The sequence below is a fragment of the Ictalurus punctatus genome, chromosome 16 (genome assembly GCF_001660625.3).
Source record: "Ictalurus punctatus breed USDA103 chromosome 16, Coco_2.0, whole genome shotgun sequence".
Classification (NCBI taxonomy): Eukaryota; Metazoa; Chordata; class Actinopteri; order Siluriformes; family Ictaluridae; genus Ictalurus; species Ictalurus punctatus.
The window spans coordinates 8,377,559-8,398,401 of record NC_030431.2 but is presented as its reverse complement, the minus strand read 5'-3'; the positions used below and the strand labels follow the sequence as shown (position 1 = coordinate 8,398,401).

General features: G+C 38.2%; 1 protein-coding gene across 1 annotated transcript in view; it reads right to left on the bottom strand.

Moving 5' to 3' along the window:
- Positions 1-2,046: 2,046 nt before the first annotated feature.
- Positions 2,047-20,843, bottom strand: part of gabrr3a (gamma-aminobutyric acid type A receptor subunit rho3a) — a 50,163-nt gene continuing 31,366 nt past the window's right edge. Inside the window, exons 6-10 of the mRNA XM_017488436.3 lie at positions 19,689-19,771; positions 19,206-19,343; positions 18,567-18,719; positions 13,193-13,386; positions 2,047-2,774 (exon numbers count right to left, since the gene is read on the bottom strand). Of these exons, the coding sequence (XP_017343925.2) occupies positions 2,472-2,774; positions 13,193-13,386; positions 18,567-18,719; positions 19,206-19,343; positions 19,689-19,771 (871 nt within the window). The 3' untranslated portion in view covers positions 2,047-2,471. The remainder of the gene's footprint in view (positions 2,775-13,192; positions 13,387-18,566; positions 18,720-19,205; positions 19,344-19,688; positions 19,772-20,843) is intronic.

The window sequence follows — 20,843 nt, the reverse complement described above, 5'->3', positions numbered from 1 at the left end:
AGGTTGCTACTGTATCACTTGACGCCAGGGGAGTGATGTACCAACTGGCCTCTATTACTGTTCAATGAAATTATGAAATTACTGTTACTATAATATTAACACTATAATAAGCTCTTTGTTAAATTGCATGCTAGGGGAAAAATGGGTCTTATCTGATCCACCAGTTACAACTGTGACCAAGGAAAAAAGGTTTTTTGAAAAGTATCAGTAACTTTGGATTCACATGTAAATTGAATGTGCGATTAATGTGATGGCATCTTGCATGTGAAACTCCCCTTGCTACACACTGGATGGCGGCTCTGAAGAAGATGATCAAGTCGGATGGCCAGGGTCATGAGTGAATCGAGGGTGAGTTGATCATCGCGGCAGGACAGCTCCGTCACTACTTCCTGGTTAATCCATTAAGAAACACTGTCTTTAGAGTGTGTTCATTCCACACAGTCCTTGCAGCAATGGTCCAGAACTCGAGGGCATATTCTGCAACACATTGTGAGCCTTGAGAAATAGGCAGGAGCTCCACTACAGTTTCGTTGTTATAAGGAGTGTGATTGAAGACGCTACGGAATAGTCCTGTAAACTGTTCATAATAGGAGATGGGCTCACCACCTTGCTCCCACAGGGTCGTTACCCTGGTGAGAGCATTACCGGTTAAGATCTCCATAAAGTAGGTGGCCTTCTGCATCTCCAGCATGCCGGGATAGCTGGTGAAGAACAAGGAGCATTGCAGGAGAAAACCCTTGCATTGTTCAGGATCCCCGGCATACTTCTCCGGTACCGGTATCGGAGGAAACAGGGTATGAGTCGGCATGACGACCGGCATGCTTTGGGAAAGATGAGTGACCTGTTCGGTCAGATGGGCGAGCTGTTGGTGATGATCACCCAGGATACGTCCATGGGCGTCGACGGCTTGTCACCACACCGGCGTACCTGCTGCTCACATATATAGGCAAAATATTCTGTCATGAATGTAGGCTGAGACGCAAGCAATTGCAGGTATGGCAGTTTAATAAAATGACAAGTCCAAAGGATCAGGCAGAAATCAATATACATTGTCAGGCAAGGGTCAAACGATCAGGCAAACAGGCATAAACTTGGAAAGGCAGAGAATCGAGATCAACAGAGTAAACAAAGTCCAAAACCAGAAAAGCAAACATGATATAAGGCTTGGAATAATGACAGACACTAAGCAACTGAGCGTATACTTCACAAAGACTAAGTGTTTAAACAGTCTCTTATATAGCGTGGCGTGAGGGAGTATGAGATTGGCAACAGTTGTGTGTGATTAGAATTCTGGAGAAGGTAAATGTGTGTGTATGTGGGTAGTGTAGTCTTCTTCGGCCATGTTTGTAGTTGGTGGTGCATCCTGGGAAATGGAGTTACTGGTTTGCTGTGATTTGACAATCAAGACAATCATCACAAATGAAAACAACTTTTATGAATTTTGAAGCCTAAATACAATCACCAGAAGCAAAAGCTAATGTTAGGCTATAAACAAACTACACCACAGTCACATGACTTCAACGTCATCATCACTATGCTTCCGACAATTCTTTCAACCATTATCTGACTCTGTTTTCTGTTTTCTATCATTGTAATAATCATGCCATTTTTCTACCATTAATATGTGTTATTCTCTAAATGGTACTTGTTTTCATAATGCTATGAAATTAACAATATATTATGATCTCAATCTCATAATACTACATTGTTATTTGTAAACGTGCTTTTGTAACTGGTCCACCTGCTCAGAGCGGGGTGACATAATGCAGCACACTGCAGGATCACATTCTCTTTCTCGCACATTTTTAATGGCCACATCTGTAAAGTGACTGTTTTAATTGAAATCAAACACTACACTTACTCACATGGGTTTTTGTCAGTCCTCAGTGTGTCCCATAAAACAGGCTCTTAAAATAACAGCATATACACCAATCGTTCCTACTGTCACACCATTTAGACTGTATTCCTAATACTAAAACCACCATGCAACCCTGACAAAGAAAAAATGGTTATTGAAAGTGAGTCAATGAGTGGACCCAGACGATTGACAATTGTGTTATTTTTATTTTAAACATAAAAATTTTGGTATAGTTAGTTTTACAACAAGCAAAAAAAAAGAAAGAAAAAAAAACCTATTTAATTTCACCTTTGTATTTGCTTACATGGCCAAATAAATATACAACTAGGATATATGAATTAATAAGAAAACAATCACTTTTACAGCCATAAGTATTATTCATAAATATGAAAAACACTTCTTTGGCAAACGATAAATATAGCATATTAAATTTTATTCATGTAATTTCATTTTAGTGGAATGTTTACCTAATTTGTTGTGACAACGCTACAGAAAAATATCCAAACAAACAAAAAAACTATTTTTATTTTTTTAAAATCTATGTTCATCACAATCCACCTGGTCAAATCTCCCCACTAGATTGTGCTTGAATTGTTTTATCCACTTTTCTTGTTCATGAATACAAGGACCAATATATAATGTTGAAAAGCAGATAGGCCAGAGGGAAGATGATACGGGAGTATGAGTCGATCATGTAGCTGTTGCTCATTATAAAGCTGATGTTGTGCCGAAATGATCTCTTCCTCCAGAGCCTTGTGCCCTCTGTAGGTGCCTCTACTGGTGAGTTCATGGGCACCACTGCCTGTTCTATGCTGGGGGTAGTCGACAGCTCAGGAAAAGGTGGTAGGTCAATCTCGTTGTCATGGAAACAGCCATCATATGCCATAGCCTTTGTTGCAGCATAAGACACTGGCAGCTGTTATAAGACAGACAGCACAAAACATTGTGGATATTTCTCTGGTGTGTTTTGAAATAACATCATAAAAAGATGCATTTTGTGTTTACTGTAATCAGGGAAAATGATGTTGATACCACTTCCTTGAAGCCCATATTTCAACTGTCCTCACTCTCTGAAAGGTAGTTCCCTCTTAAAGGGAACCCCCTTATTGTAGGGTACGACATAAAACCTTTAAGGACTCACCAAACCAAATAACCCTCTAGGGTGCTAGATGGTAACTTTTTTTGCAGATAAATAGAGAGAAAATGAAAACAGAAAGTATTTTCAGTGTGTTAATAAGGGCGATTCTAGACTTTAAGCCTCATGAGGACTCAGCTCTCATTAAGATTTTATGATGGGTGAAAAAAAAGAGGAAATGGAAATACCTTTGAAGCTGAATGCAAATGATTACCAGAGTATCCTTACCAATCCAGGCAGGTTTGTCCCCCTAGCAGGTAGTTGTAACAACATTCCAATTATAGCCTATATACAGTCCCTTCCTGACAGGTGTTTCTGATTACACAGGTGTGTCCTGTTAGATTGATAGTTTAAACACTAGAAAGCTGTGAACATCTACTCTTGGTTCTAGCCTTCAATTTCACCTGTGAAGACTGCATTTATTGTTAAAAAGGTTTAGCCAACATGATGATCACAGAGATGCCTATGGGAGAAAAGCAAACCATTTTGAAGCTGAGAAAAGAGAGGAAATCAATCAGAGGCATTGCACAAACACTGGGAATACAACAATTTGGAATGTCTTGAAAAATAACAAAAACACTTGTGTACTGAACAACATACACCAAATGTATTAGCCAAGGAAAACAACAACAGCTGATGACAGAAACATTGTGAGAAATGGTGAAGAAAAACCCCAAAACTACAGTCAGCAACATCATCAACAACCTCCATAGAGCAAGGGTGAAGGCATTGCATTCCACCATTCGAAGAAGACTTCAATAGCAGAAATGTAGAGGCCATACCACAAGATACGAACCACTCATCAATGATAAGCCAGATTGGAATTCACAAAGAAATACAGAGGTAAGTCACAAAAGTTCTGGAACCAACATTAACTTCTACCAACGTGATGGAAAGTCCAGTGGAGAAAGAAAGTATATCCTCATGATGCAAAATATACAAGCTCATCTGTGAAACATGGTGGAGGTAGTGTAATGGCTTGGGCTTGCATGGGTGCTTCTGGAACAGGCTCATTAATCTTTATTGATGATATACCCCATGATGGTAGCAGCAGAATGAATTTTGGAACACTTTGTATACCAATGTACAGAGAACTGCATACAAATTCATGAAAATTAATTTTATCACAGAGCAAGACAATGATCCAAAACACACTGCCAACTCAACAAAGGATTTTAACAGGGTGGGAAAGTGGAAGGGTTTAGACTGGCCAAATCCATCAAAAGATCTTAACGTAATTGAGCATGCATTTCACAACCTGAAGAGGAGACTGAATGGAGAAACCCCTTCCCCCCCTAAAAAACAATCACTGAAAGAGGCTGCAGTAAAAGCCTGGAAAAGTATCACAACGGAAGAAACCAACAATGTGCTGATGTAAATGAGTTGCAGGCTTGATGCAGTTATTTCAAGCAAGGGATATGCAACCAAATATTAAGTGTTATTACTTTAATTTACATCAAGTCTTATTTGTTCCTATATGCTTGTTAGCCTATTTGACTTCTTACTTTGTCAATATTTGGCTAGCTATAGGTGAACTTTGGCTAGCCAGTTTTTGGAGGATCTAGGGAACTGTAAAATAACACATTACACACATGTTCTTCTTTCAGATTGTAAACCACGTATACATTAATGTAAAACCAGCCATCAATGCAAGACATGGCAGCTTCTCTCCTCGACAGCATTAGCCAGTGATTACTCAGTGATCTGATGCAGCCTTCATTTCAATTTCAAGCTTATTTTTATAGCACTTTTAACAAAGAAGCTTTACAGAAACCAGGATATAGATTTAGATCCCTAATGAGCAAGCCAGAGGCAACGGTGGCAAGGGAAAAAATCCCTGAGATGACATAAGGATGAAACCTTGAGAGGAACCAGCCTTAAAAGGGAACCCATACTCTTTCCAGTGACACTGGATGGTGGGATTACTCATCGAAAACTGTATACTCTAACTTCAAACAGTGCTTTTGAAAGGATCTTCAGTATGAGCATTTTTGGTTTCATTAGTGTTTTGAACATTTCATTTATAGTAACCAAGTGAAGTTATTCATTGAATAATGAATGAGACTCAAGAAGAAATTGTTTTCAGTAAATGCAAATCTTTCCAAATGAGACCATCCACAAACATCACTGTGGTACCATCCACAACAATCTGACAGCAATCTGTAGGTTCACCATGTGGTGGCATCCTCAGCAGCAGTGAATGATCCTCATGTGAAAGAGGCTCCTAGCAGAAGTAGAGTATCAGGATCACAATATGGATCAACCAGGACCAGGGGGCAATAAAAGTCAAGATCACCTGCATGTCATCAGTAATCAGGAGTAACATGTGTAGCTAGAGAGAGAGGGGGATGCACACATGCATGTGAGAGCGAGAGAGAGAGAGAGAGAGCGCACAGATATGCTTTTGTCCTGTAGTGGCTTAAGAGGAAGTAGAGACTAGTCAGCAAGACTATCTATGACTGAAAGCCAGGTATCACAGGCATTAGCGCACCCTGTGACATAAAGACACCAGCCACTCCACCATCAACAGTGGACTAAAAGAACTCTTGGTAACACTTTCTATGAAGCCCATGCTTATAATGAATTATAGTCCCATTTATGACTATTTAAAATCAAGTATTACTGCTCTATAAACACATTTATAATGACATATAAAGACCTATACTTCGTTATAATAACAGTTATAGCTACATTCATATTATTGTTATAATTACTTATAAGTGATACACTTGCTTTTTCAATGACATTGCTCATAATGCATTATACATCAATTTATAAGTATTAATTAGTCAGTCTTAGTGATCCATTAATGTAGTCATAAAAATGCAGAAATATTTAATTATTTTATATTTTACGTTCTTGATAGTTGTGTTGTGCTGCCTTATAAATACTTATTGTGAGTTATAATACAATTACTAACCTTTATAAATGCATCATTGATGGCTTTAAGCAAAGTGAAAGCTTAGGATGCAGTTTCCATAATGCAAATGTTAAGAAAACATGAAGATGTGCTTATTACACAAATAGAACATGTGCAGATAGCATAGACCACCAACAAAATACACAAAACATATATCCAAATGGCACAAAATGAAATAACAAATGGGAATGGCATGAAACGCTTAGCTACTAAATGTGCAATTTCACAAATAAAAAGTTTGAAACGTATTCATTTCATTTAACCATTGTTGAAATCAGTACCAGAGTCCTGTTAGCACTGTCATATATGTAATATAGGCATGCAGAAAATGCTGTTCCACCTCCTGTGACATAAATGTGGGATTGGATTTTAGAAGGCAAAAATAACTATTTACAAGAAATATGAAAGTGCAAAATATAAATTAGTAGATGCAAAACATGAACAAAAGTGCATAACCTTGAATAAAAAAATTAAAAGAGTCTTGTGCATCCTAGACATCCTAGAGCCTGGCTGTCCTTGACATCCAACTCACTGAAACTAAGATGGTCCTCTATAGTACTCAGGAACACATCACAAGACCTGGATTTGTAAATAGTCTTGCTGTACTTCTTCTTTGAAGGCAGTAATCGCATTTTCTCCCAGCTGAGGCTCTGTCTCTCTTGGCAGAGGTTGAGGTGTTTACAATAGTCACTGGATAGCCTCTTCTCTACCACCTGTGACATGTCACTGACAGCTGAAGCCTCCACTGCTTCAGACATGCTGAACTTATGGCTTCATCACTCCCAAAAATCCACAGTTCTAGACCTGGTGGCTACCATTCTTTCATCAATGGTCAGGTTCTGGTGAGGCTGGTTGTATACCCTGCGTGTCACTAAGAGCTGCTTCCTGGTGGGCTTCACAAAAAAGAGCCAATTATAGCCAGTGGTGCCTTTATCCGGTCATTCTGCTCATCATCTTTGAGGTTGCTCTTGTACAGGATCCAGAATATTGCCTCAAATCTGTAGAATGCCAGGACAGAGGTTGGGAATGGAAAATTATGTAACTTATTCTCCACAAATCTCAAACTCTTGATGGCTTTATTAGGCCACAGTAAATGACTAGGCCCAGGAATTTGTATATCTTCAGGCTAATTACAGGACTCTATGGTGTCTACAGACCCTGATTTTACTCTGCATACGTTTGTGTTGTTGCAGAGACTGAGACTTTACCAAAAAACTAAGTAGAACAGCTCTAGAGAAGTGTGCTGTTGGTGGCTACCAAGCTGTACCCTAGGAGTGTGGGCAGGAGAAAAGTGATGTTGTATGGGAGGCACATCATCCTCGTTAATATTGTGCCACCTGTCCTGTCCAGGTTGTGTTGTAGATGTAGGAGCACTGGCTCCTACAAAGCCTCAGAAGAAGTGTGAGGAGAATCAGGAGCATTGTCTTCTTCTCTGTAACAATAAATGACCATGAATGCAAAGTACAAACAGTACCCAAAATCACCCATAGTAAAAGCTAAATTGGCTTTTATATTTATATAATAACAATAATAATTTCATAATATTTCTATTTAGCTATCAAAGAACCCATGCTGGTGCATTTGCTGTTGTTTATTATGATAAAAAAAAATGCAGTGTTATGCTACATGTGGAAAACAATTTCGGCCATGCCACGTGAAAAAAATTACTAATATTACTAAAATATTATTAATAAAAATAATTTACATACTTTTCAAGGACCATGTCCACTTCATGCTGGAATGCTCCTCGGTTCAATCCACGCTGTCTTTCTCGAAAAAACCCCCTGCAATTCCTCGCCAGAGTCATGGGGCAGTCAAAATAGGCTTTATCTCATCATTGACTTCAATTCAAACACATCCGAAGACTGTAGACCATAAAAGCAAGCTCATGCGTAGAATTTTCGTCCTGTAATATGCTGCGAAAATTCAAATTTGGTGAACTCTGACCTGTGTAATCATATCACGGGAAGACGTGTGGTCAATAGATGATCACCGTTTTAGTAATAAAAAATAAATAAATATATATATTTTTTTAAATTAAATGGAAGTGCTAATTTTAGTGGTATCGAGCTATCCTGTACTTTACAACAGCTTTGAAAGATTATAAAAAATAAATTAAAAAGAGAGTCTGCCAAGTTTTGATGGATGATGTCAAATCCTGTTCCCACCCATATTCACAGTGGCGGCGGACAAAAATAAGCATGCTTAGCCTACTGTGAGTGCCTGTCATGACACTGCACACACAGAATGCCAATCTTCTAACAGAATTGTGGCAATAAAATAATTCATTTGTTTATACGGATTGAAAATGTCTGATAAGTCGATTTCCATTCCGCCATCTGAATGGAATGCCAGTGTACTGGTAAAAAGGGGTTAAAATTGTTTATTGGTAAATGTTACTACTGAACAGTAATGGTTTTAATACAATGATGAAAAAACATATTAATGCAACAAATCATATTAATGAACTGAAATTAGCTGCTCCTGAGGTCTTTGACACAATCCCTCCATGGAATGAGTATGTGGAGAAGCTCTCCTCATTTACTGATAGATGTCATGCTGCAATCAGCAGTGCCATCAAAAAGACAATCTCCCAGATGAAAATTGATGGAGAACTTTTGCAAACTTTTGCAAAAAAAAAAAAAGCTTTGCAACTGTTTGCATTAATATTTCCGTTTTTTTCATTACTTTATTAAAACCATTATTGTTCAGTAGTTACATTTGCAATTAAACAATTTTAAAGTCATGTTCATAATTTCTTAACATTTGCATTATTGAAACCGCATCCTATGCTTTCACTTTACTTAAAACCATCAATGATGCATTTACAAAGGTAAGTAATTGTATTATAACTTACAAGTATTTATAAGTCAGCACAACACAACTATCAAGAATAATATAAAATAATTAACTTATTGGACATAGAAATAAATCTGCACTACTAACAATTCATTATAACTACAATATAATAATGTTATAAAAATTGGTGTATAATACATTATGAGCATGGGCATTGAAAAAGCAAGTGTATCACTTATAATTAATTATAACAATAATATAAATGTAGCTATAACTGTTATTATAACTAAGTATATGTCTTTAGGTGTCATTATAAATGTGTTTATAGAGCAGTAATACTTGCTTATAAATAATTATAAATGGGGCTATAATTCATTATAAGCATGGGCTTCATAGAAAGGGTTACCAAACTCTCTATGCCCATGAACCTTCAGATCAGTACCTTTATCTAAGAGAAACACTAATAACAAAAAGCTAAACAAACAGGTTTCCAGCCCAGAACTATAGGAGAAGACTTAGTGCTGTTATCTTGGCAAAGGGAAGTAGTACAAAGTATTGAATAAAAGGGTGCCAATAATTGTTGTACATTTATATATAACAAAGATATTTTTTGGATAAACCTGTTTTGTGTTTGCAGTTGTTTGATATCCATGAGAGCAGAGTATTTTTGTGATTTTTTTTTAAACAAAAGACCAAAAGGTTAAACAATAAAAACAATTTTCACAGCCTTCTTTGCTCATATTTACCAAGGGTGCCATTATTAGTGATCACAACTGTTTTTCAAATCTCAATAAAACTGGCTGATGCAGGCTACAATTCCATAAAGAATGAATGAATAATAGCTATTTTAGACATGTAAATTGAATGATTTGTGTGCACAAACACTTGCGTTTCACAACAACGTCTTAATATCTCCATCTCCAGTGAGTGTGGCGCCGGCGGTGGTTAGCGGCTTATATACAGTGACTTTACACAGCGTGGGAGGAAATGTGATTGTACAGGACCCAGCCACTTCAGACTAGTACAATCAAGAAGTTGCGGGGCTACAGTGAGTGATCTGTTTAAACCTCATACCTTCTCAATACTGACAGGAAAAAAACACATGAGCAGATTTGTGAGCAGATTTGTGACTATGATGTATTTTTATGTTGGCTTGATATTGAATTTGGTGTGAGATTTACTTGGGCATTGTGAGAGTGTAAGAGGCAGGCTGAAAGAGTGTGTCTCACAAATGCGTGAGAGTTGGCAACCCTGATGTTGCTAGTAGTTACGTGGGTGAACACAAACCTTTGCTAGCAGAGACGAGCTAGTTCTCCTACGTCAGTTGAGCTGTTTTTTTCTGGACATGGAGCATCTCTGTTCTCCGTTTTGTATTAAATACAGACAGAATCACCATTATCTTTAGCATCATCTTTGGGAGAAGACCCAATAACTCTTTTTCAAACTGCTTTATAGTCCTCCGGTTTGAACAGCTGGCTGCACATTCACCAGTGTGAGACCACGTTAGTGTTTGTAAACAAAAAGAGATGTGTGCACAGCCTGCTTAGAAAGAGACATGGACACCCTAGCAAGTGAGCTACTTGGTTATAATCTGACCAAGATATTTATTGAGAATTTTATTTAGGAATCAGAATAACATTAGCTAAAATGTTATATACTTATTATCATGGATTAGCACCAAAAGACAGGCACTGCTATTTGGCATAACTAACACTTTCAAATGGTGTAACTCTAAAAGATTATGTCTTGGCATCTTGTCAGTGGCTAAATGATGTTAAGGCACAGGTTTCCAACCCTTGTCCTGGAGTATCCCCTGCCCTGCACATTTTAGATTTTTCCCTGATCCCACCACACCTGATTAAACTAATCAGCTAATTTAGCAGTCCATCCTGAGTTGCAGGGGGTGTGTTAGAGATGGGGAAAAAATATTTGGGTAGTACCTGTTTGAAGAAATGTGTTGGTAAGGGATCTTTGAAGAGGACATTAGTGAAATTAGTTCTGTTGGAGTGATTTTTTTTTCTCCTTACATAGTTATATTGTTTTCTACATAGTTATCAATTTGACTTTAAGTTAATACTCTCAATATTATGCCTAATATTTTCAATGTTGTCATTTAAAAAGTTAGTAAAGTCATCACTACTACATAATGTTGGTATTTGTTCTTCTGAGGTGGTGTTGTTCCTGGTTAACTTTTCTATTGTATTAAATAAGAATCTAGGATTATTTTGCTTACTTTCTATTAAGGTGATGAAATATGCTTATCTAACAGTACTAAGAGCCTTTTTATAGCAAAGAACCCTCTCCTTCCATTTGGAATAATAAAAATTTAGCTACTACACCATTTAACTTCTAACTTTTGTATGGTCAAATTTTGGGTGCTTAAAGGTGCACATGTGCTCATTATAGAAGGGTGACAGTTTTACTCTCTAATTATTTTTTATCTAAGAGGGTCTATCTAAGAAGGGAACACTGAGGATTCAGTCACCTGTTTGAGAATCAACTCCTGTAGATTTTCAATAAATCTGTGTATAGTAGCTGAAATGATTGCATGCTTGATGCAGTAGAATGGCAAAGTGCATATATTATAACTAAAACACATCTTGATGAAATGAGATGAGGTAATTCTCAGAGACAGTTTCAGACTGGGGTAGCCACAATTATTTTTTTCCTCTATGAGGGACATGAGTCTGAGACCTGTAAGTCAAGCACAGTTTATGCAATTTATTTCTAGTGATGCCACATTTTTGGGGGTGTGGCTAACAGAGCACACAGACTTTCTTTTCAAAATGGTGGCCATTGCAACTTCCACATTTTATGGCAACAAAGAAGGTAAGTGATCAAATTTTTGCAGATATTATGTTTCTCTTGCTAATAATCAAATAGTTTCTTCAACATGGGTCTTGACTTCAATTTAGTAAGATTTCAGAATTATACAATAATTATAACCCTTTTCAAAACACAACTTTTATTCAATGTCCTTTGTAGTAGACATCAGGACTTACTAACTATTGTTTTGAACCAATTCCCATTCTTCAGTAAGCAGAGGGCTAAGTGAGGCAGAAAATATTTTACTTAGAATTGTGGATTGAGCCAATCTGGATTTCTGTAAAGCAGCTTTCTGGCAATGCCCATTGTTAATAGTGCTAAACAAATAAAATGTAATTATGTTTATTTGAACAAAGAAAGTTGACAACATTTCAACCTCATTTTATATTTTATTAATTTTGAATATTCTTTTATCCAAAGGGACCATGACATTGTCCAAGGGACATTGAGACAGGATATAAATGAGCAGTCAAGTGGTTATGGGCCTTGCTTAAGGGATTAACAATGGCAGTTTGGTGATGCTGGTATTAAAACTCACAGCTGTAGTAGCTGAAAGCCTTAATCACTGAGCCACCAAGTCCATAAACTTTTAAAAGTGAAAATTTTATGAATTTACTATAATTTATATTGGTTACTCTGCATCTGCAGCACCCACGCTGCTACACACAAAATTCAAACAACAGGCTATGCATCTTGTTCAGAGAAACTCAGTAATGTTGAACATAGTAATATGTTTCTATCTGACAGTGAATTTAATTGAATTTGATATGTATTTCTTAATATTTTAGTATGTATTAGAGGAAAGATGGGGGTGCTGAAGCCCCTGATATAAGGCATAGAATGATATATGGTTAATATAAGAAAACAATGTGGTTCTTTAATGTAAACTCTAAATTCTGTATAGTGTTTCAAATTCCTTTACAGGTACCTAAGTGTATTAACTTTAAAAAATAGTGTAACCTTAAAACCTACAAAAAAAAATATATATATATATATAGCCCAACAGTGGGAGAAACTTCTATACTGTGACATGGCTAAATATAATTGCTACTGGCTTGCATAAATTGAGCAGAAAACTGACATCTTAAGTGGCCTTCAATAAACAAGGCACCACATTCTAAATAAGGCCAAAGACATAATACTATTCCAGTGGTTGGATGTCGATTGGTTGGTGGCTATTGGCAAGTTCAATTCAATTCAATTCAATTTTATTTGTATAGCACTTTTAAGAATGGACATTGTCTCAAAGCAGCTTTACAGAAATATATAAACGTAGGATACAGGTGTTATGTGTGTGAATTTATCCCTAACGATCAAGCCTGTGGCGACGGTGGCAAGGAAAAACTCCCTAAGATGATATGAGGAAGAAGCCTTGAGAGGAACCAGACTCAGAAGGTAACCCATCCTCATCTGGGTAATAAGGGATAGTGTGAAAGTAAAGGAAATTCATTATGGTTTTTATATGAAGTTTGTTTTGTTGAACTAGTCCACTGTTCACTAAAGGGGACTCAAGTGCAAAATTGTATGTGATAATTGCAGTCCTAAGGTCATAGCAAGTGATGGATTTTTCAAGTCAGGATTTAAGTTATAACAAGCAAAAATTAACAGAAAGTCATAGTCAGTCCTCAAGAGTGGGTGCCGTTCTGGCCCTGACCTTTCCCCTCTTGAGTTTCTTCATCTCCTCCACTGTGGTGAAGTAGTTAACAGCAGCATATTCAATGACGGAGAGAAAGACAAAGAGGAAACTTGTCCACAGGTACATATCTACAGCCTTCACATAGGACACCTGAGGCATGGAAGCTGACACACCAGTGATTATGGTGGACATGGTCAACACAGTAGTGATACCTGCACAGAAAGCAAGAAAAAGATAAAGAAAAATGATTGGAGAGGATAAAGAAAATTGCACTCAAAACATTTAAAATATGCCATAGACCTTTACTGACAAAAATACTTTTCTTATAACTATGTGCATCTGTATAAATATAGTAGGGAACAAATAAAACTGAAAAGGTGGCATCTACTCAAAAGCTTATTCCATTTTCTCTTAAAAAGCATCAGTATATAATCTTGGGGCTGTAACACTGGTGCCAAGATGTCTGAATCTGGAGAGAACTGCTATCTGAGAAAACAAAGGTCTCTTAGGAAAATTAGCATTTGAACTCTCTTCCACAAAATTAGCATCTTCATACAAGATAACATATCACACTGAGTGGAGACTGGAATATCACTCTATATTGGTCCCTCCTCTTCTCTTTGGATAAAGCCTTCGAGGAGGCAACCACCTAGTGGAATGAGCCCTTATCCCCAGAGGCATAGCGAGACCGCACGCCTCATAAGCAACAGAGATTGCTTCCACTATCCAATTAGAGATGCGTTGCTTCAACACAGCATCACCTCTACTGTCTGCCAAAGCAGACCAGCAATTGCTCCAACTTTTGCCACTGGCCGGAGTGCTGGATGTAAGTAAAGGGAGCCTTTACTGGGCACTAGGTGCAATTTCTCTTGTTCCAGTATGAGGAATGGAGGAGGGAGAAAGCCTGCAACTCTACTGGCTGGGTAGCAGATGTTGGCACTTTAGGAATATAATCTGGCCTAGGATACAGAAAGGCCTTAGCTAATCCAGGGGCAAAGTCAAGGCAGGAGGGGGCAACAGAGAAAGCTTGTAGATCTCCTATTCATTTGAGAGATGTCAGGGCCAGCAGAAGAGCTGCCTTTAGAGTCTGCTTCTCTAAAGCTGAATCTAAGGGCTCAAATGGGGCATCTGACAGACCTTCCAGGGCCACAGCCAAATCCCAAGAAGGTAATCATGGTCTGCAGATGGGCCTCAGCCACCTGACACCACACATAAACCTTATATTGTGAATAACATATGGGTTTATGAGATTTGCAAATTATTGCATTCTGTTTTTTTTTGTTTTTGTTTTTTTTACACATCATCCCATCTTTTTTGGAACTGGGGTTGTAGAAGGAGCTAACCTTGCTGAGAAATGTCCCTGTAAGAACTCTAGGGCTGTAGCTATTGTGCAATTTAGTGGGTCTAACTGTTGTTCTTCACACCATGAAACAAAAAGCCACCACTTGAGCGCATACAATTTTCTCAGGGATGGTACTTTAGCATTCAACATGGTCTCTACAACCTCAGTTGAGAGACCAGAATGTATGAACTGGTGCCCAGTTCATGGGCCAGTTCATGGGCCAGACACACAGTTTCCATAGTTCCGGCCGAGGGTGTTTAATCAACCCTCTGGCTTAAGGCAGTAGATCCCTGTGAACGGTAATCTCCCAGGGAGTGCCGTCTCTGAGAACCATATTCGAGTACGCCAATAAGCTGCTACTAGCAGCAGACATAGACGGTCTTGGCGAACTCTCGCTAGAACTTGTGGGAGTCTGCCCTCCTCTGTTCCTCCTACCGGAACAAGAGAAATTGCAACGACTGTGTCCAGTAAGTGCTCTCTCTACTTCCGTCTACCGCTCCGGCTGGTGGCGTAAGTCGGAGCAGCTGCTGGTCTGTTTTGGCGGTGACAGTAAAGCAGCACATCTCTAATTGGATAACGGAAGCAATCTCTATCGGTTATAAGGCATGCAGTCTCGCTACGCTCTGGGCATAAGGACTCATTCCACTAGGGGGGGGTCACCTTCCTGAAGGCTTTGTCCAAAGGGGTAACCTTGCAGGATGCGTGTGCTGTGGCGGGGTTGCCTACGCCGCACAAATTCATTCCATAATACAGCCTAGATATACATTCCGCCCCGGGCTCGAGTGTCTTACAGTGACCCTCAGGCTCTGATCTTTTTGAACAGGCCGTACCCTCAGTATGATGGAGTGAGTATTCTCGTTCCCACAGCGTTGAGCTGAAGCAGTGTCGAGTTCCCTTTGAAAGGGAACATCTGGGTTATGCATGTTCCCTGAGACGGCAGTGTGACATTGTATAGCTTTGTCATACTGGGGCAAACCTGTGAATTGTGTCTTCGCTTCAGATAATAGAGGTTTATGGCACGGTTCACAGGTGCCATTTATAGATCACGTGATGCACTTAATTGCCACATCTCCTGATCACAGCAGGCCTATAAATAAGCATGATGTTACACAAGCTTCAGATACTGGCCAAGCACACGGGCAACGTCTCGTTCCCTTCTCAGGGAACAGAGTTACATGCGTAACCCAGACGTTTTCTACAGTGTGAGGGAGATTTATATTCACTAGTGAGAATATATATTCACCCGGGATTTATATTCACTGGGTAGAAGAGAACAAGTTTTTCTACAGCCCTAGTAATCACTTCAAGCAGCTCTTTATATGCTTGAGAGCTTCTCTATGTTTTTAGTTTTATGTTTAAGGCTCCCGGTCAGGACTTTTACTTGGACATTCCAAAACATTAACGTTAACCATTTTTGGTAGAATGACTTGTGTGTTTGGGGTCATCTTGCTGCATGACCCACTTTCTCTTGAGATTCAGTTCTCAGACAGGGTGGGTTGACTTTCCATACTGGAAGGAAGCTCCATGATCAAGCGGAGAGCTGGACCTGGTAGACTGAGCAAGAGATAGCGCTGCACTCATCTCTGGCTCCTCTCATACGGGATCCCCAGGACCTGAGCCGGCTGGCTTCCTCAACAGCAGCTGGCCCAGATCCATGGGGCTCTGAAACCCAACTCCTGTTGGCTTAGAAGAGAGCAAGCTATGAGCAGAGCTGCCTGATTGTAAAGCCTTCACAATGCATGCAGTTAGCCCCCTCAAGGGCCACTGTGGCATGATCCACCCTGAGACACTTCACATAGAAAGTATGTCTGTCCCCCCATAATGAAACGGGAGCAAGGCGTAACACACTTACTGAATTCTCACTGACTCATACTTTATTTTAAGAGAAAGAAAAGTGAAAAGATTTTTTTTTTAAATAGAGAGGAAATGAGGAGTCTTTTTTTTGTGAGTGTTCACACAAACCATGAATATGCAGTCTTTCACTGAATATAATAAGAATGATGACGTGGTTCACAGATGCCGTTTTATAGTCACGCAGTGTGCAAAACTGCCACATCACCTGACCATGGCAGTCCTATAAATTATGCATGATTTCCGGATATTGGTCACGTGCAAGGGTTCTTCCCACAGCGTGAAGTTCACATAACGTTGCGTTCCCTTTGAAATGGAAGTATGGGGACTAAACAAAGTAACTTTTAAGATAGAGCAAGCATGGGTGGCCTATAAGTCAATAAATTCTGTCTAATGACCAAGACTGGCACATTTGTGAGTGTAAGATCCATGTACACAGCCAGTATGAGACTCTAAGTAACACTAGAATCCGATTGAACAAACACAATCTAAATAAAGGATGATCAAATATCAATATAAATTAAATGATAAAGATTGGAATTTTAATATCTCAAAATATCTTGTTCATAATTGGAGTCAGATGAAGTAAAAAGAGGATCATATTTAAAGTTGATTAATAATTAATTAATATGTTATTATATCACATAAACGAAAGACAGTAACATGTAAGAAGCCTTCTTCCTCTCCGTTGGATACTGTCTTTGGACCAGTAGGTGGTCCCAACAGAGTGGTGACCCCAACATGATAAAACTACTTAATAATCACGATTAACACCTTTCCAGTTTGATAACTACAGTGTGATTTGAAATCTCATAACTAAAGGTCTCACATGATGTAACCCTTTAATATTATTAATCTGGATAGCCTATACTGTCGGAATTCACCCCTACAAGGCATTTAGGGATTTGGAAACATCTCTGTTACAAATTTGGAAGCATTTGGAGCAACAGAAGTGGAAGAATATTTTGTTAAATCAGTTTTACTCACAGAGATGGTTAATCTTATGCTGTTAACTTGAAAAATCAATAAAACAGAATATCAGTGTATGTTGATTTAGCAATGAAAAAAATACAAAGATCATTACCAAACATGGTAATGTTAAAATTCCACAACATAGGTAAACTGTCCAGCTAGGTAGTTATACAACTAAAATACCTGTTCGGCATAACTGAACTGCATATGATGCTTAAGTCTCTCTGAATATGAGAGCTGTAATTACCTATAATAATAGGCCATTTTATAGCTGCAACTTTAAAAAACCTCAAAGACATGAAAAAATAAAGAGTGAATATAAAAGATGATATCAGGAATTACTGAGGGTCAGTATTTCAAATAATTAAACCCATATAATACAGTTTAATGGCTGCCTAATTTCATTATCACTTGACTTTAGAAGAGAGACACAAGCCCACTGTCAGGAGGCAGGGATGGCTGCACTTGCAGGTAATGCTTTTATTGAAAAAAATAGACAGGCAATCAGATCCAAACTGTTAGGGGGAAAAACATGAACAGGCAGAAGGTCAGGTGATCAGCAAAAAGAGTTAACAGGGCAAGGCCAGAACCAAGAAACCAGGAAACCGAAAACAATATCATGAACTACAGACTCGCAAACAAAGTCTTGGTATGTTAGTTACGGACCACTGGCCGACACTACACATTGTGGGATTGTGTGTTTGTGTGTTTGTGTGTGTGTGTGTGTGTGTGTGTGTGTGTGTGTGTGTGTGTGTGTGTGTGTGTGTGTGATTGAGTTCAGGTGCAAGCAGAAAGCAGTCAGTAATAATGTAAGAGTGAACATTACGAACGAATGGCTGTGTGACATGGGAATTGTTGGCCATGTTTAAAGGCCATGGAGCATTCTGGGAGTTTGACATGACACTCACTCTCAAATCAGTCTAATTTGTTAATACTAGTCTATCATATATCCCCAAATGTCTGCAGTGGGTGTCATATGTTATATATTACCATATTATAAATTTCAAGCTTAATAAGGGGGAGAAGCTGATATCAGTGAGCTTAAACTAAAACACAGTGATCAGGTCTGTCTTTATCATAGTGTCCCAAAGCACTGCCCCAAAACTCAGCAATCAGTACTCCTCATGTTTCATTTGCCTGTCCTTTTATGCTTGGGTCTTTGACCACATAAAGCGCAAAATTACTCTATTGTACAAGCACAGGTTTTGGTGTCCCAGAATGTGATACCTAGTGAAACACGAGCAGGGACTGCCCTCCTATCAATCCAGAAGGAGACCCAGGAGAGCATGACCATGAGCATGGTGGGGAAGTATGTCTGAAGCATAAAGAAGAAGATGTATCTCCTCAGTATGAAATTTATGTAGAGTCTGTTATACCAGCCTGGGAGAGTGAAAACAGTATGTTAGAGAGAAAAAAGCAGCACACCACTTCAGCTTTCAACAGGAAGGCTAAATTATTAAACAAAAACAAAAAAAATCCAGGAACAGAAAAAAGTATAATAAAAAGTATGCAAGCACCCAGGGGATGGATAAATGATAGAAAGAGGTGTGTAGCGTATGGCATATGTTTCTATGTATTTTTTTTTCTTTCTCAATAAAAATTCAAGACTGCTATATATTGGTTTATGTTAATTTATCTTTCTCACTCTTTAAAAAAAAAAAAGTTAAACTAATTCCCTCATGGCTATCAAGGGTAATAAATTAAAGTTGCTCTTTCCCAACTGATCTGAGACCAGTTTTTTCTAGCTAGACTTGGGTGATTATTCTAGAATCTGAGTGGAAGTGTATAGTTTGGAATCAATGTCAAAAAGCAACTCCTACCTGCAGAGAAATAAAACAGCTAAAATGCATATGGAGAAGTACATACCAGTACTGCTGTAAAAAGCTAGCCCATAGGATGGGTGGAATTCTTCAATAAAAAACTGTGAGAGTACAATCTCGTCAGTCCTTAATGAATCGTTCCCATTCTTCCAGTAGAGCATAAGGTCATTTTCATTGTAAGCATCTTCAAGAAAGCACAGGGGGGATAAAATTGTGGAAAGTTTTGCCTGCCAGGATAACTGATTTCAGAGCAGGCCACATTACAAAAAACACACAATTATTGAATTACAATATAGTCACTCAACAGCCTCATCAGATATAGTCAATCTAGAACCTCACCAGAATAATATTTTAACTGAAATATTTAATTTCCTGTGTATAACAGTATATAATTTGTTCTGTAGTCCATATATTGTATATTGTTATTTTTGAGCTACTTAGGCTATAGCATGGACATTACTGGGATGGTGAAAAAACTAAATAAAAAAAAAAACAGTAGGTGATTGATACATGTAACATTAGTACTCACAACTCTCAAGTTCCAGAGAACAGTTCTGTGTATCTAGAGGAAAGTTACTGAAGTCCATAGAGCACAAAGCAGTCACAGTGATTCTGTAACAAAACACAACCCATTTGATATTATTGTATGTCATATATTAATGTATTTCAGAAATACAATGCTGTTTTTTTTTTTTTTAAAGTTTGTAAACCCTTTAGAATTTTCTATATTTCTGCATAAATATGACTTAAAACATAATGCAAAATATGACCTAAAAGTATATGAACCTTTGCTTTCAGTATCTGGTCTGACCCCCTTTTGCAGCAATAACTGCAACTAAAATGATTCTGGTAACTGTTGATCAGTCCAGCACATCAGCTTGGAGGAATTTGAGAAAATTCATCAGTACAGATCAGCTTCAACTCTGGAATGTTTATGAGTTTACTCTCTTGCTTCAGGTCCTTCCACAACATTTCTATAGGATTAAGGTCAGGACTTTTACTTGGACATTCCAAAACATTAACGTTAACCATTTTTGGTAGAATGACTTGTGTGTTTGGGGTCATCTTGCTGCATGACCCACTTTCTCTTGAGATTCAGTTCTCAGACAGATGTCCTGACCTTTTCTTTTAGAATATGCTGGTATAATTCAGAATTCATTATTCCATCAATGATGACAAGTCGTCTTGTCCCAGATGCAACAAAATAGGCCCAAACCATAATATTACCGTCACCATGTTTCACAGATGGGTTAAAGTTCTTATGGTGAAATGCAATGTTTTCCTTTCTGGCCAACCACTCATGGGGTGGGTAACAATTGTAGGCAAAATTAGCTGTTTGGGTTAAATTGTTGTATTCTCCACCATTATATGTAACGAAAATTAACTGTTTAAATTGAGCTATTGTATTCTCCACCAAATATGCAGGATAGACTAGCAGATCAGCTAGAAAGGGGAAATTTGTATAATTTAGTATTTCTGAATAACTATTCGTCCAGCAAAATGTTGAACTTGGCGTATTCATTAATTGTGCATTAGATCTTACCTCCATGGCCACCAGCAATAATATCCTAAATATAGTGAAACATTATTTGAAGAGCATGTAGCAGGAAGCAGGATCGGCACTTCAAGGCAGTGACCCTTATAAACAAATAAGACGTGTTTAAAAACATACGAGACTTTATTT